General features: G+C 42.9%; 1 protein-coding gene across 1 annotated transcript in view; it reads right to left on the bottom strand.

Moving 5' to 3' along the window:
- The window catches only part of lrp2b (low density lipoprotein receptor-related protein 2b), a 32,544-nt gene extending 17,306 nt beyond the window's left edge, over positions 1-15,238 (bottom strand). Inside the window, exons 1-38 of the mRNA XM_035144888.2 lie at positions 15,172-15,238; positions 14,274-14,384; positions 14,057-14,179; positions 13,438-13,554; positions 13,204-13,314; positions 12,886-13,002; positions 12,263-12,379; positions 11,857-12,000; positions 11,265-11,381; positions 10,924-11,052; positions 10,549-10,718; positions 10,145-10,368; positions 9,777-9,983; positions 9,471-9,673; positions 9,250-9,390; positions 8,888-9,097; positions 8,567-8,759; positions 8,281-8,406; positions 8,023-8,153; positions 7,569-7,706; positions 7,025-7,303; positions 6,692-6,931; positions 6,458-6,580; positions 6,229-6,345; positions 5,565-5,942; positions 4,924-5,169; positions 4,560-4,768; positions 4,281-4,465; positions 3,967-4,195; positions 3,492-3,669; positions 3,145-3,273; positions 2,615-2,781; positions 2,348-2,491; positions 2,033-2,142; positions 1,648-1,825; positions 1,285-1,498; positions 428-664; positions 137-328 (exon numbers count right to left, since the gene is read on the bottom strand). Of these exons, the coding sequence (XP_035000779.2) occupies positions 137-328; positions 428-664; positions 1,285-1,498; positions 1,648-1,825; positions 2,033-2,142; positions 2,348-2,491; positions 2,615-2,781; positions 3,145-3,273; positions 3,492-3,669; positions 3,967-4,195; positions 4,281-4,465; positions 4,560-4,768; positions 4,924-5,169; positions 5,565-5,942; positions 6,229-6,345; positions 6,458-6,580; positions 6,692-6,931; positions 7,025-7,303; positions 7,569-7,706; positions 8,023-8,153; positions 8,281-8,406; positions 8,567-8,759; positions 8,888-9,097; positions 9,250-9,390; positions 9,471-9,673; positions 9,777-9,983; positions 10,145-10,368; positions 10,549-10,718; positions 10,924-11,052; positions 11,265-11,381; positions 11,857-12,000; positions 12,263-12,379; positions 12,886-13,002; positions 13,204-13,314; positions 13,438-13,554; positions 14,057-14,179; positions 14,274-14,384; positions 15,172-15,238 (6,451 nt within the window). The remainder of the gene's footprint in view (positions 1-136; positions 329-427; positions 665-1,284; positions 1,499-1,647; positions 1,826-2,032; positions 2,143-2,347; positions 2,492-2,614; positions 2,782-3,144; positions 3,274-3,491; positions 3,670-3,966; positions 4,196-4,280; positions 4,466-4,559; positions 4,769-4,923; positions 5,170-5,564; positions 5,943-6,228; positions 6,346-6,457; positions 6,581-6,691; positions 6,932-7,024; positions 7,304-7,568; positions 7,707-8,022; positions 8,154-8,280; positions 8,407-8,566; positions 8,760-8,887; positions 9,098-9,249; positions 9,391-9,470; positions 9,674-9,776; positions 9,984-10,144; positions 10,369-10,548; positions 10,719-10,923; positions 11,053-11,264; positions 11,382-11,856; positions 12,001-12,262; positions 12,380-12,885; positions 13,003-13,203; positions 13,315-13,437; positions 13,555-14,056; positions 14,180-14,273; positions 14,385-15,171) is intronic.
- Between the last annotated feature and the right edge of the window lie 1,224 nt (positions 15,239-16,462).

Raw genomic sequence — 16,462 nt, 5'->3', positions numbered from 1 at the left:
TATAGCGACTGACTGGGTCAAATATGTTTATTTCTCAGTGAAACGAAGACACGTTATTCATTTTTTGCTCCTAATGCCCCATTGTAAAGACAATGGATGAATAAAGGGAAGGTTGGATGGATGAGTGGCTTCATACCTGCAATCCAATCTATTGCGAGGCCCTGAATGCCTCTTTTTCCAACGCCTGAGTTGATGACACTGCTGTATCCGCCTCCATCCGTTTTTGCTTTGTAGATCCCTCTGTACGAGGCGGAGGTGGCATTGTCAGTCCAGAAAATAAAGCCAGATTCAATATGGAGGTCCAGTTTGTCCTTAATGGAGTAGGAAGCTGCAAAAGAGGGAAATACTAGTTGTAGTAACTGATCATTTTGTATTAACAGACTGTACAATATGCAGGAAGCAGAATAATAACATGAGGTCAACATACATCCACCGACAGGAACCATGGCCTCCGAGTGGTCTGAGCTGTTTATGTGGAAGCCACGGATGAACTTGGGGGTGGAAACGATGGCGAAGGATTCATACTGTTCGCAGCGGGAGCCATCTTGAGAGGGGTTAAAGCCTGTGGTGCAGGCACAGGTCTTTTGATTGTCTGGTTTGGGCAGACAGAGGTGAGGACAGCCCCCGTTGTTGGAACTGCAGGCATTGGCGGTCCCTGCTGAGTCTGAGTGGATAATAAAAGACAAAATAAGTTAGACAGCCAAACAGCGCTCAAACACATCACATCTGACTTTATCCTAATCCTGTTCTTATCATTTCTATGGTACGTGGGGAGAAAATCCTCTATTATCTAAACTCAGCAAAATTGGATTTATTTTCTGTAACGTTTGCTGCAGCAATAGTTTTGTCTCTCTCCCTAAAATGTCATTACTATCTTAGCATTTATGTGTTGTCAATTTATTTTGCATCAGCATGTGTGAAGGGGATTTAAAGGTATGAATTTCATTAATTACCAGTGTCTTATCAATGAATTTAGAAGACAGGGAAGTCTCCCAATCTTCAAGAATGGAAGCTTGTTTCTAATTTTGATTAAAGTAAAGTAATCTTCCATTTGAGAAAGATCTATGAGGACTGTGAAGGCCATATGAACACAAAAGCTACACTTAAAAGATGAAACACAAGTTGCCCTGTTGTGTGGTGTCCTTGAAGAGGACACTAAGCTCCTACTCACTCCCTCACTGGCAGTCTGGCAGTAATTGCCTGTTGCATAATAAACAGCTTGATAGATGAAAATCTCAAGGACAGACAATAACGACTGAATAAAATATCTGTAAATCCACGTACCGTCTCTGGCGTGCACTTTGAGAGCACGCAGACCGGACATGCCACTCCTCATCACCACCATGTTGGCACCGGTGTCCTTGTCCACCCTCTCGATGACCTCGTAGTCCAGGTCTGTGTAGTAGAGGTGGTTCTGGTAGACCGTCAGCCCCCAGGGATGGGACAGACCACTGACCACCGTCACCCGGGTCACTCCGTCCATGGTGCCACTTTCGATCTGAGCAAAAAGAAAGGAGGTTGCTAAATGTATTTGAATCAAGACCAAGGTTAATATGAAAAAACAAGACAAAATATTTCGACTGAAGGTGACATCAACATCATCAATAACACACAGCTAACACTAAAATGTCCAGTATCTGTACACACCACCCCAGAGCCTGCCACACCCCAGTACAGTTTTCTGACAGAGATGTCAGCAGCGATGAATCCTATGTTCGCCAAGTTGCCCGTGTAGAGGTTCCTGAGGTTTCCTCCGTCCATGTCGGAGCTGCCAACCTTAGGGGGAACTCCACTGTCCGACCCCTTGTCTGTCCAAAACAATTTCCTGCAGGGACAAGATTGGAGAGTGTAAATACGAGAAACAACTGAACATCATCCGCCATTTACTCGTGTGACATTTTGGACTCTAGTTATTTATACCACAAGTAACATGATTGAAAAATAGAGAAGTCTTTTCGTTCATGCTAGTTAATTGAAATAAGACAACAAATAGGTTGTTATAGTTTCTTTTCTCAGTGGACAGATGCTTTACCCTCGGGCTGGATCCAGAGCTATTCCAATGGGTTCTCCCACTCCCTCAGGTTTGCCAGTGGAGGTGATGAGGGTCTTTCTATAGTGTTGGTTCCCATCGACACGGATTACCTAAGTGAATTGTTAAGCTTTGTTTATAAACTTGCACAATGAAAAAAGAGAAACAGATATTAAGAGAGAGAAAGTGGGAATCGAAATTGAATAAAATATAACATGCACATTTAAATAAACATAATAAATAAATAGAAATCTTTTTATTTAGTCCAACCTTTAAATATGAGGATAGTTTATAAAACAAAGGGCTCTATTCTCTTACCTCAATGGTTTTAACAGTGGGATTGGTGTAATACATTATTCGGCTTATCCAATCAAAAGCCAGACCAGATGGTGAGCCCATGAGAGCAGCTGGAGCAAACTCCGACCTGTTGGTACCACTGGTTTGCACTCGCCATATAGAACCCTGATATCAGAGCAAAATCAGACACAGTTAATCAAAGCTGTCCTTGTGTAAAGGGAACTTCAGTAAATGTCACAAAACATCTAGCTCCAGAATCCAGTGTTTTAATCTAAGCCCTCCACTTACAGTGCCCTGCACCCAGTAGACAAATTGCTCCTGGTCGTCAAAGTCGATGTCCCGCCCCTGGCTGATGCCTGACACCGGGGTCATTGCATTGTTTGAGGGGTCAGCGGGGTCCAGAGGGACGCCAAAAATCACTGAATCTCTCACCACCATCAAGAAGGGAGCGCCATCTAGAGCAGAAGAGGAGCACACGAGATGAGAGGAAGACAATTCTCACACAAAGGGATCTCAAGCTGTTTAGAGGCTAAAACAGACTTTCTACAGGAATGGATAAAACCATCATTATTTTCGGACAGTTTTTAAGCTGAGGCTAAATGTTTGTGCATTTTGAGTCGCAACTCACAATATGTTATTTTAATTAAATCATAATATAATAAGGCAGCTGGCTGGATTCAAATGAGAAGTGTCGTCCCACAGCTGGAAGTCGCTTTGAATAAAAGCATCTGCCAAATTAGAAAATGTCAAAGTTAACCTTGTTGTCATTCAGACGTCTCCATTCAGACGTCTGCATATTATACAGCATAGACACTCACCTTTGACACATGTGCGTCGATCAGCGTCCAGCTTCCAGCCCGACTGACAGTGGCAGGTGTAGTACCTGGGTCTCAGGGCCGACAGCAGGCACAGCTGGGTGCACATGTGTTCTCTGCATGGGTTGATGGCTGAATACAAAACCACAATGTCACCTTCAATTTCGACTTCTAGATTTTTATCTATGTATGATTAGGTAAGAAAATGCCCTTAATGAAACGCTACAGTTTTAGCCCAAAACAAGTCCCTGATCACAATTAAGACATTAATTGTAATTAACCCAACATTTTAATTCCACAAAGAAAACTACAAGTGAGTAAATTAGATTTGCTGTTTGATTGAAAATTACCAGCGGGTTGTTTGATGGGATGGTCCATCACGATGCCCATGGGTTGGTAGACATTGTTCATCAGGGTGGTGATGTTGCCACCGTGGAACTTGTTGGTCCTCATCACTTTGCTGGTGTAGCGCTCGGACCAGTAGATGCTGTCCTCGAAGATGGTCATGCCGTGCGGGTGCTGGAGAACCTGGAGGTGAGGTGGGGATGCAGAGGGGGGGATTTTTACGACTTGATTCAAATCTCAATTTCTGCCTCACAGTTCGATGCCTCTGCCAACTGGTCATGCTGCAGTTTACAGCCATATTCGTTCAGACCCATACACTGTATGTGTGTAACTGAAAGAAGTTGATGAAAGGTGTTAGGTAAGTTATTTTCGAGGTCACAGTGAACTTTGATCATCATTTTATTTTGATTAATGATTTGTCACCATGGAGGATATTTCACTTTAGTTTTTTCCTAAATAACGTAATTGAACTAAACCCACCAGGTCACTTGCCAAGACCTGTTGGCGGTTGTTGCCATCATAGTCACAGTAGTCAATATATTTGAGGTAGGCATCTGCAAAGTAGACCCTGCGTGTGGTGTAGTCCAGGGTCAGGCCGTTGGGCCAGTAGAGCTTCGTGCTGACGATGACTCGTCTCATGGCTCCATCCATGTCGGCCCGCTCGATCCTGGGATTCTGACCCCAGTCTGACCAGAACATCAGGCTGGTGCTGGGAGGAATGAGAGTTTAATACTCAAGAGGGTTGAAAGACATGATTTCATAAATGAATCTGAAGGTTCAAAGTCGTGTTTTACTAGTTGCGAGGGTCCAGAACTAGTCCCCGGGGGCTGGTGACGTTCTTAGTGAGGAGGACTTTGCGGAAGCGACCATCCAGAGTGGACACCTCGATGTTCTCCATGACAGAGTCGGTCCAATAAAGGTTGCGACCCACCCAGTCCACAGCTATACTCTCTGGCACCATTAAACCAGTGGAGAATACCTAGAAAAACAGACATTGCAGACATATTTAATCCCAGCCATGATAAGAATATCACAGTTTTAATTGAATACATCTGTGTGATCATTTCTCTTACTTCCTGTCTATCTGTGCCATTCTGGTTGGAACGCCATATCTTCTTCTGTGAGGCATCTGCCCAGTACATTTTGGAGGCCACACGATCAAAGTCTACGGTCACTATGCTCGAACCGCTGATCACTGGATGCATCAGGGGTGGTCTCATATAGATGCGGTTGGCGATTATCTGGCTACGCTTAGTAACCAGGAGTACAGCTGCTAGCTGGTCTAAAGGCAGAAAAATATCATGTTTCACACCAGAATCTTATCTAACTGCTGCGTTTGCATGTATCATGTAACTGTATTAGTATCTTACTATGTTATAACTTCTTTTACATTCCTGTTTATGCTGCATTTATTGAATTGTGATGCTTGCTGTTTACCGGCAGCTTTGCAGGTGCGTCCATCGGGCTCAAGGAGGTAACCATCCGAGCAGTAGCACCGGAAGCTTCCTCTCTCGTTGTAGCACTGCTGGCTGCAGAAACCGGGGATCAGACATTCGTTGATGTCCTCACAGGTCTTGGAGTCGTTGAGTTGAAGTCCTGGAGGACAGGTGCACTGAGCCCCAAAGGGTCCTTGGACACAGCCATGACTGCAGCCCCCGTTGTTCAACACACAGTCATCTTGGTCTTCATGAAACGACATAACATTGAGTAAGTGAGGAACGAGCTGCATTTATTGTTGGCGACTTTTGCTTTGATCTGATTTCTGTCAATTAAGTGTCAAGGCCATTATGTTTTGTATTAATTGCATATTTTTCTTGTTAGTTTCTGCTCATTTTGGTGTTTTTGTCTCTTTTGAGGTAATTTTGTCCCATGTCACCTCTTCTAACCCAGCCCCTGCACTCAGTTTCCAGTTTATTAGGAACACCTAGCTAAAACAATACAGTCTAATACAAGAGTCCTGCAATAAATACTACCTTCATGAAGTTTTTAGTTTTTGTGTTGAAGGATGTACTTTGTGATTATGTTGAACTGACTGAAAGATATATCTTACGCTAATACAAGACATTTCTAAAACTCACTGCAGATTGGTGACTCGTCTGCTCCGTTGGGACAGTCCCTCTGTCCGTTGCACACCTTGTCCAGGTCTATGCACGCCAGGTCAGTGGGGCACTGCCACTGTCCGGATGGACAACTGAAAGGAGGGGTGGGGCAGTTCTGTTCATCGCTCATGTCCCGACAGTCATTGTCACCATCGCACAGCCAACTTGTCGGGATGCACATTTTGTTGGTGCACTGGAAGTAGTTGGATCCGCAAGTGGTAGGTGGGCAGGAGTTGTGTTCGTCTGATCCGTCCTCACAGTCAGGATGGCCGTCACACTCCCACTCGCCCGGTACACAGAATCCATCGGCCTGGCACTGGAACTCATCATTGTGGCAGAGACCTGGTCCTCGAGTGGCTGTCGGGTCCAAAGACATTTAAAATGACTGAAACTGCAGTGAAACATTTCAGTGATTTACAGAAACAGAAATCTGACAAACAAGACAGAGGTGTAATATGTATTCAATTGCATTGATTCACATTAATCACATTACAAACCAATAAAATGAAGATAAAAGGTAACTGTTAGTAATAACGGACATAAATCAGAATGTCAAGTGGTGCAATCAATCATAGTTACATCACTAAAAACACAATTTGCATGATCATTAAATATATAGTTCAAGTCTGTGTTGTCAGCTTACGACAGTCTCGCTCATCAGAATGGTCCCTGCAGTCAAACACCCCATCACACTGATATCTCGTATTGACACACTGGTCCCCGCTGGCACAGGCAAACTCGTAGGAGGCACAGGAAAACTCTTAAAGTGAAGAAGAGTGAAAAAGAAGAGGGAAAAGATAAGTAAACACAAAGGTATCTCTGTTATACATAAACGATCGACATAAACTGTGAAGTTATAGTGATTCCTATACCACAGTTTTTCTCATCAGATCCATCAAGGCAGTCCTGGTCCCCATCGCAGACGTAGGAGTTGTGGATACAGCGGTGGTCGGGACACAGGAAGTAAGCAGGGGGGCATGTAGTGATGGTTGAATCTGCCAGTCACAGATATAACAGCCTTTTTCAGTATCTTTAAAAACGTGTAGAATTACATGAAGTGCAATCTCATAAAGACTGAAATGATAATGGGCTGAATACAAGCTTACTGCAGTTGTGTTCATCAGAGCCGTCGCCACAGTCGTTGTCACCGTCACACAGCCACTGTTTAGAAATACACCTGCTGTTAGTGCAGGTAAAGAAGTCGTCTGCACAGGTGGTAGGAAGATGAGTGGGACAGTTATTCTCATCAGAACCATCGCCGCAGTCATCCATGCCATCACAACGCCAACTGGACAGGACGCAGTGCTTATTGTCGCAGGTGAAAGCTTGTGGAGAGCAGGTCGCTCCTGGTAAAGACATAAGAGGCAGGTACTTGGATTAATACAATTGTCTTTACTCAATAATTCTCCTAATCCTCATATGTTTTTTGAGACACCCACCTGTATCTGTGCAGTTGGCCTCATCACTCTTATCCATGCAGTCAACGATTCCATCACAGCGGTAGGAGTTGGGCCGGCAACGTCCTTCATCACACTCGAAGGCGTTGTCCCCACAGATGTTGTCAGGTGGGATGACGGAATCGTCCTTGATGCAGTCCCTCTGGTTGGCCTGGAGTTTCATGCCGTAGGGACAGCCGCACACTCGACTGAAGGAAGGGGTTGGGAAACAGAAGTGGCTGCACCGCCCGTTGGTCACCACATTGCACCGGCTGGTTAACGCTGTCGGGAGGATGATGAAGTGGGTCAGTGGGTTTTTATAGATTATGATATCTACCTGCTCAACTAAGGCCCTGGACCTGCAGTCATTGTTTGACAAATGCAACATGGATATGATCTTTTTTGTAAATTCTCTCCCCGTTTAACAGCAGTCACATCATCTTTATCCAGTTTGTGTTCTCAGTTATCTAACCTGTCACAAATCTGGCCTTTACTTAACCTCAGTTACTGTAGGGAGGGAGTGTTGGACTCCAGTGTGTGAACTTACTGCTGTGAAGGTCGGCTGTGTAGGCCTTAACATTCATTATCCCAGTGACTCCTTGTCTGATCATGATGTTTCCTCCTCCGTCCCTCTTCCTCATCTCGAATATTGCTCTGGTCCGTGTGTCAGACACGTACAGGTAATCTATGTCGAGAAGCATTTGAAAAAGATACTGGTAAAGGTACTAAGAAAATAATACGCATTCACAAAATATAATAATTGAACATGAGCTGTATTAAAGTCATTTTAGAAAGTACACAATGAGTGGAATATGCATTTCCTTAGTGTCCCGCTGTGTTGAATGTGCACAAGAATGAAATCTAATTCTAAAAGTGGAAGAACGACGGAAATTGTTATCCTAACAACAAAGAGAGTTGAGGAATTTTCAGACTTTTGTAATAAAGTTTAGGTTTTACTTTGACAAAAGCAGCAGCAGATGAGGAGAGAGTGAGGAACCCACCTGAGTAAATCGTCAGAGAGTAGGGTTGAGTGATCTGGCCGATATTGGTAAACACCTGTCTGTCATAGCCTTGGATGCCAATGTGACTAATCTGGTCCAAGAGGGAATCCACCCAGTACACCCTGTCCATCCTGTCGAAGACCAGTCACAAGCAATTCATCAGTTCATTTAAAGGGAAAGTCCAATCAAAACTCATTATAATAATTCTTGCTCTAAATCGTTTGCAGGAATCGATCAATGCTTCACTCTGAATCTTACACGTAGTCCACAGAGAGCCCGTACGGCCATCCCAGTGTCGTGTTGACCAGAGGAACAGCATTGCTGCCGTCAGTGAAGCCCCTCATGATGACCGCTGGACGGTACCAGTCAGACCAGAACAAGTAGCTGTCAAGTGTGAGGGGACACGTTGGAGGACAGATTTGTTTATCTTAATGTATTAATATAATAAAAGTGTACAGTAAAAAAAAAATGTCAGCGAAAGGTACTTATGTTCAACCAGTAAAAGACTGAAATGTATATACGCCTGATAAATTTGAGCACTCACCCAGCACTAGGATGCACTGCGATTCCCTTCGGGTTCCTCAGTCCCGTCACAATGTCTCGTCTGGATTTGTCTTTGACATTGAAGGCCACCACCGTCTTGTAGGAGCTTGTGGTCCAAAACAAAACATTGGAGGTCCAGTCATAAGCCATGGCATCAATTACTCCCACTCTGTAGCCTGTCAAAATCTGTTGGACTGACAATGCACAAAGGAAATCAGCACAGTGAGATGTGACCTAAAGGATGATGATAACAACGTGTAGCTTTTAGCATTGTGTGGTTTAAACATTGGTGTTTCATTACACATATGTCGCAAAAACTCACCCGTGCCATTGAGGTTTGACTTATAGACAAGTCCTCTGGACCTGTCATTGTAGAAAATTGCCTCCTCTTTGCCGTCAAACTCGACAGCAGAGCCAGAGAAGGAACTCCCAAGCCCGTGGAGGGGCAGGGTGACATCCTCCTGGAGGGAACGGTTCAGTGGGATTCCCCGCACCGCAAGAGAGGTGGCCAACAGCAAGTAGTCCTTCACCTCTGTTTAAAGGAGGGGCAGTGGTTACTGGCAGGGAATCAGACTCTCTAAATGTGATCATAAGTACGATCCCTGCATGTTTTACTGTTTCTTGTAAGTAAGTTGTTGAGTTGAAAAATATGTACATTATTGTTTAAATCAAAAGAAACCTTACTAAAGCAGGTCCGACGGTCGGGTTGAAGGTCGAAACCATGGCGACACTTGCAGCGGAAGCCAAGGCCGTCATTGTCGGAGCGGTGACTCAAGACACAAATGTGCTGACAGCCGCCGTTGTGTTTGCCACATGGGTTCATCACTGCAAGACACGACACGTGTGGTCATTCCAGTGAACACTGAAGAGGAAAGACCTTTAAGGTTGGAGGTGCACTTCCTTACCAACAGGTTGCAGGACAGGGTGTGAGACAACAACATGACCCGGCTTCTGCACGGTACGATAAAGAAGTGAAGGGTTGCTGCCATTGAACCGGTTGGCTCTCACCACACCCATCTTGGTCCAGTCAGTGAAGAACACGTGGTCTTCAAACACAGCAATTCCAAAAGGATGCGGAGCCTGGGTTCCACCATTAAGGACAATTTTCCTGGAAACAGCAACACCAAAGAATGGCCATCGAAGGGAACACAACATGGATGCAATGTTGCTGCAAATTATTTCCCAGATAAGGTCAAATCTTCAACCTTTACCTGTCCAGCCCACTGTAGGTGACAGTCTCCACAGTGTCAAAGTGGCTGTCAGACCAGTAGACCCTCCGATTGACGATATCCAGAGTAATTCCTGTCGGAGTGCCGAGTCTCATCTTCACCAGCTCTAAGCGATTACTGCCATCCATGAAGGCACGTTCCAGCTTCACCTGCTCAGTGCTGGTGCCCATGTCTGTGAAGAACATGTAGCTACAGACACAGACAAAGTACAGACATGAAAGGATGCTACATGATGCCAGTAAAAATCTCTGACGATATCAATTAATACATCAATCGGATTCATTTGACATCTTGTAGAATTGCTAAGCTGATTCTAAGCTGATATCGAGACTAAAAGCTTTGAAACCCACCCCACTGTGGGGTCCAGGGCGAGTCCATGAGGTGTATGCAGGTTTTCAGCTACCAGTGTGACCCGATTGTCTCCATCGTAGTCACACATGTCGATTCGCTCCACCATGGCCTCTAAGACATAGAGTTTGAAGTTGATCCAGTCCACAGCGAGGTTCTGGACATTATGGACCGAGACAGTCAGAACCTCCCTGATGTTTCCCCCATTATAGTCAGTAGAATACACCTAAAAGAAAGAAAGAGTGTGGAATGAGTCTCAGAGAGTCTCGGTCTCGCTTCAACAGGGCGTTGATTGTAGAGAACACACACTTATAACTGCAAAATTTCAGTGGTGAATGTTTGCAACCATACAAAGAAGCTATGACAAAGGTAAAGCAGAAATGATCAGACAATGATCCAGACTGACCTTTTTGGTATAAGTATCACTCCAGAAAATGATGTCACTGTGCGAATGGTATGCCACGCCCACAGCATAACCTTTGCCCTGAGACGGCACCAAAGTTCTGACGAGGCGTCCGTGGATATCGGCCATCATCACTTCTCCCCCGTTTGTGAAAATGAGCTGTGGTATTCCAGCTGGAAAACACACACACTCATTTTAGAAAGGTACATAAACACACAGAAAACCCACTTGTGTTATTGTTAAACATGAGAAACATTTTGTGCGTTTGTTCAACACATCAGGGATTACATGGTAGCGTCTTCTTAAATGTGTCACGACTATCTTTACTCCATTGATAGCAGCAGCACAAAGATATTGCATAAAACTACGACCCTGTACCTGATATATTGGCTTTGCAGATATGACCCTGCTCCAGGAAGTATCCATCAGCGCAGCTACAGTGATGTGTCCCAGGACGATCTTCACAAAGCTGGTCACAGATCCCCCAGATCTGACAGTCGTTATAGTCTGGGCAATAAAAACAGGCGTAGGGTGAGGATATCAAACTTAAAATATGTAATTTGGACATTAAATAAACATGGTGATTTTAGTTTCTTTAGCGAGGGAACACATTTAATGTTTAAAGAAGCTTTTCTAAAACTGCGTGAGCTCTTAGTACCTGAGAATCGACTGTGACCAACGACACAGCAACTGTAGATAAATATGAAAAAGAAACGTACCGACACAGGAGCGACTGTCATTGGCTACAACGAAACCATCGGGGCAGTAGCAAGCGCCTCCCCCAGGTGATGGGTGGCAGAAGAACTCACAGCTCAAGGTGGAGCAGCGATCCAGGCCTGTGTGTGAAAATGAACATCATAGTTAAATTGAGGTCAGATCACTTGAGGTTTCTACTGTGATCATTATCATGGCAGAACATTACCAGAACCACCTGACCGGCATCACAGCCACCAGTAAATGATCGTGTTAAGTCAGGTGTGAGGGCGGCGATAAGGAAGGGAAAGGTTATAATTATGTCTGAACAGCTGACTTCCAACAAACATGGGTATTATACGGCCATAACGTCTAAACCCGTGCTCCTGCATTTATAGTCCTATCAAAGTGAGGCACATGTACGACAGCCTACGTTTGACTACATCTCTTTTTACAGCAACAGTTAATTCAGCTCATTTGAATTCAGATCTGCTTGTTTCCTCTGATCAGGCCTTTTTTTACTGTCAGTGTAAAGACTAAAGAGAAATGAAAGTAGTCACATACAGCAGCAGTATTACGTGAAGAAGTATTAACGTCAAGTACATCTGTGTGACTTACTGCAGGTTTGCTGTGCGGTGGAGTTGTTCTCGTCTGTTCCTCCGGGACAGTCGGGTTTGCCGTCACACACTTTGCCCACTGGTATACACGCTGTAGAGCCCGGGCATCCCCACTCACCAGGGTAACAGTCCCGAGAGTTGCTGTCTGAAAACCCCAGAAACACTTGTGATTATGATTTATTAAAAATTTCCACAGGCTACTTTTTTAATTGATGCTACAAAAAGGTTTCTAGCTTTTGAGGAGTGGATTCAAAATTTTTTCCAAACTGCTCCAAGTATTTTGTTTGTGTGTATTTGTTTCTATTTAAATTAATTTTTCATTTGTGCATTGATGAAAATAAATCTTCATGTTGTACCAAATTTCCTGTTCAAGGTATTAGTCCACCTTTAAGGACAAGTTCTCTCACCACATCCTTTCTCATCACTGTAGTCCCCACAGTCGTTGAACTTGTCGCACACCCACTTCTGAGGAATGCAGCGGCCGCTGGAACACGTGAACTCGTTGCCGCCGCAACTCGGATACGCTGATGAACGAAGTCACATTTACTCACGTTTAATTCTTACCCATCTCCTTCAATCCGTCAATCTAACGTTAAAGGTCCAGTGTGTAAGATTTAGGTGAATTGGCAGAAATTAAATGTAAAACAATCCTGGTGATGTTTTCACTGGTGTGTTTCATCTAAATTGTGCAAATTAATGTTTATATTTAAATACTTTATGTTTACATCAGGAGCGGGTCCTCTCTACGGAGACATGCAACATGCAACTTCACCACTAGATGTCACTACATTCTACACACTGAACCTTTAAAGTAACAACGATTACTTATTCATTTGGAAAGCCACTTTTGAAGAGGAAAATTAATATTTCCACAAAGTGTATCAGTGAATCTCAAATCAAACTGTTTAGCAAATTATACATATATCAAGAGAATAGTAAATTCCGGTTTAGCAGTATCAATACTAACTATAATGTTGGGATAACAGGTTGAGCTTTTCACAAGGAAACTTTGGGTCGTTGTTATCCTTACCACAGTCTTGTTCATCACTGTCGTCCCCACAGTCGTCCCAGTGGTCACATACAAAGGACATTTGAATACAGTAGCCATTTGCACACTGATACTGGTGGATGGCGCAGTGCTGAGTCGCTGAAAACCAACAGAGTCGAGACATTTACAAACGTCGATTGCTGAAACCCACTGGAAATCAAATTGGTTCGAACTAGATAATCAATCATTGTCTCAGTGCATCTCAACCGTAATTTCATGAACTATAACATTTCCATTTGGGATGGGAAGTGATGCAGAATAGATTTTTTATCAGCTCCAAATCCATCACGGCCAACTCACTGCAGTTGAATTCATCAGAGCCGTCTCGACAGTCCTGCCGTCCGTTGCAGTGCTGAGCGTTGTTATAACAGGCCCCGTTAGCACAAGTCTTCTCAGTGCAAGGAGGGTAGTCTGCACAAAAACAAACATATTTCCATACCAACAAGAAACCTTCAACAACAAGATATTAGAGGAATGAAAAAGCATGTCCAGTATGTAAGGAACAGTGTGTTTAGTTCCCAGTAGAAGTCTTACTGCAGCTGTTCTCGTCAGAGTTGTCCACACAGTCCTTCACATGGTCACATCTGTAGCTAACTGGGATGCACTGGCCCTCCTGGCATGTGAACTGGTCCGAGCTGCAGGTCCTTCCCCCTGAACCAAGAGCATATGAGTGGGGTTTGTTGAGAAAAATGCTATGTTGCAGGAAAATTATACTTTCAGTTAACAGAATGTGTAAAGGCCAGATTCTTGATTCTCTAATATAGGTTCATTTGTTTGTCTTTCTGAAAAGCAACGAACAAAAACAAACCAGGAAATAAAAACAGTAAAACCTTGACCCACACTGTTATCTCATTAAGTTTGGCCCCATTTTTTCTTCTGTTTTTGTTAACATTTGATTACAGGCCTGTAAATATAGTTTAATTTGAACTCAATGAATATCAAATAGCTTCAGTTTTAAACTGAGATGAGGTGGCCACCTAGTGGTTTAACTCTTCTCTATGGTCGCCTGTAAGCTTGTGCTCATATATGCACAGAGCTAATCATCAGGATTTCTTTTATATATCACAGGTATGTTAACAGTCAGCATCATTTTAAAGAAAACAGCTGCTTGATTTCAAATTTCCTCCAGCGTGCAAACAATCAAGCAGCGTACCGCAGCTTCTTTGTTCGTCCGAGCCATCGATGCAGTCCTCCTCTCCATCGCAGACGAATCCCAATGAAATGCATTCACCACTTGTCACACATTTGAATTGCTGTGAGGTGCACGACGGACTCGCTGCCAACAGAACAATTGAAAAGTTTATCAAAATCTATATGGATTTGCTTGGTGGCAACTGTGCGTGTTTTCAGCGACTGGTTGTAGTACTCACGACAGTTTAGCTCATCCGAGTCATCTGTGCAGTCTTTGGTTCCATCACACCTCCAGGCTATGTTTATACACTGTCCACTGCTGCACTGAAACTCACCGCTTCCACAGCTTCCTGCAGAAATCACACACAGCGGCAAAAAGTCACCATTTATGTTTTAATGGGTGCAATGTGCTCTTGTCCTGGTTCGACATCGTCCAAAACGCTTTCGGCTGCATTGCACTTTCAAATGTGTGATGTCCCTTGGGTGAAAAGAAAGTATATTTTACTGTTTCCTTGACAAATGAGTTACCATCTTTATGACAGATGCAGCTTTTTAAACGTCAAAACATGTGATTTGGCCTTTAAAGGGTAGTTAATTCTTCACCTTGAAAGAAGAGTCCACCTTTTGACCTGAGAGAATTCAGGCAATCATATGAGACAGATAATTGTGCACCGTTAGGACCCAATAAAAAAATGTAATTCTTACCACCACTTGAAAACTTTGAGACTACAAAGTAATGTTTAATACCAATGGTATTATTTCAGGATATTCATCACTATGCCAAGATAGTTTAGGAGGCAGAGGGTTACCTTGTACACAATACCTTTACATCACATATCAGTAAATCAATTCCAAAGTCAAAAGTAATACAAATAATCAATAATTCTAAGATTTTTTTTATCAGACTTGTTAAAACTCTTTTGAGAGTAAATCTCTGAAATGTTTCTGTGCAGCCAAAATAATCAAAGCAACGATCAAAGGTTAAATCCATTTAAACTAATTTTGGTAAAATTGGCAAATGATGACGCAAAAATCCCCAAATCCCACAAATTATAATCTTCTACTTGCGATATTTTTCATTTGCATCCCAACAGATTGGACATTAGAAAATGTATTGTTTTCGAGATCAACACGTACCTTGAGAAAGGTGGATTCCTTGGGAGAGCAGTAGAAAAGACAGAAGATGAAGACCTTCAAAGGCCATAATTTAATAACCAGCCGTCCTCCTCAATTCTCTTGTGTTCAGGAGTTAGTTTAATATAAAGTGTGTCCACTCAATCTAAATCTGCATCCTTAATCCAAACGAGCAGGAGGAGGACTGTGCCTTTGGGACTGAGACGTATGACCTAGAGCTAACAGCAGACCAATAATGTGACATGGGAGTAATTTGGCTTTTTATGGCTTTCTGCTTTTACATAAACTTCATCTAAGATTAACTTTTTCTTGTTGGTATGTTGTCTACATCAGCAAGAAAAAGTAACCTCTCATTTTTGTGTGACTGTGAGGCAAGTAGTTAACAAGGTCTGTAGTTGAAACCGGGTGATAATACAGACTTTAGGGCCTTTTTCTTTATTTATGCATCCACATACAAAATATAGCTTCATTTTAACACAAATGACATGATGTATTTACTTCATTACCTGAATTCCTAATCAAATGTGATCATGAGGGTTTTTCACCAGCCCTTCATTGGATCTTCACAAGAACACAAATTATAACTGATGATTTTATAGTTATATATATATATATATATATATATAGTATAGTATAGCGGGATATACAAATCTATACATATGAAGTGCAATATGGCAACAAATATGGTACACGGGTGTGTGTGGCACATATTTAATGAATTGTAACCATATTAACCTGTGATAAATATATATCCTTTGTAGCTGTACACAGGGAAGGGTGTAGTGGACAATATTTTTGAATGCAATAAAAACATTTGCATTATGGGAAGTGTGAGTAAGACTTTATCATCAAATCAGTGCCACATTACAATGTCATATTTACACTTATTAAATGACTTTCAGCCTCTGCTGGCTTCTTTATTGTGCTTTTACAATGTGTGACCTTGCAACGCAAACGTTGCTGAATCGGTTTATTGCGCAGAAGAAACGAGAGAATATTACTTTGCAGCAAAGATCAAGAAATAGTTGTCAGAATTAAGCAAAAAAAATGTTATCAATAACTGCTGGTGGCAATTTGCTGGACGAGTGAAGGCCTGTAGAAAAGTCTTGTTCTCCTCAGAAAACTAAAATGAAGCTGTTACAGTTAATATGTGGATCTGCTCTGTCGGGGGCCACATCAACGGCTCATCAGATCAAATGTTAAATTCCTGCAGCACAGATCATTTGTTCCCTGAACTCGTGTGTTCCCGGTCACTGTGGCTTAAATTCATGTATTTTGCTGGTTGATATATTAG

This window comes from Hippoglossus stenolepis, chromosome 21 (assembly GCF_022539355.2).
Source record: "Hippoglossus stenolepis isolate QCI-W04-F060 chromosome 21, HSTE1.2, whole genome shotgun sequence".
NCBI classification, from domain to species: domain Eukaryota; kingdom Metazoa; phylum Chordata; class Actinopteri; order Pleuronectiformes; family Pleuronectidae; genus Hippoglossus; species Hippoglossus stenolepis.
The sequence above is the reverse complement of the archived record's forward strand: the minus strand, read 5'-3'. Positions and strand labels throughout refer to the sequence as shown.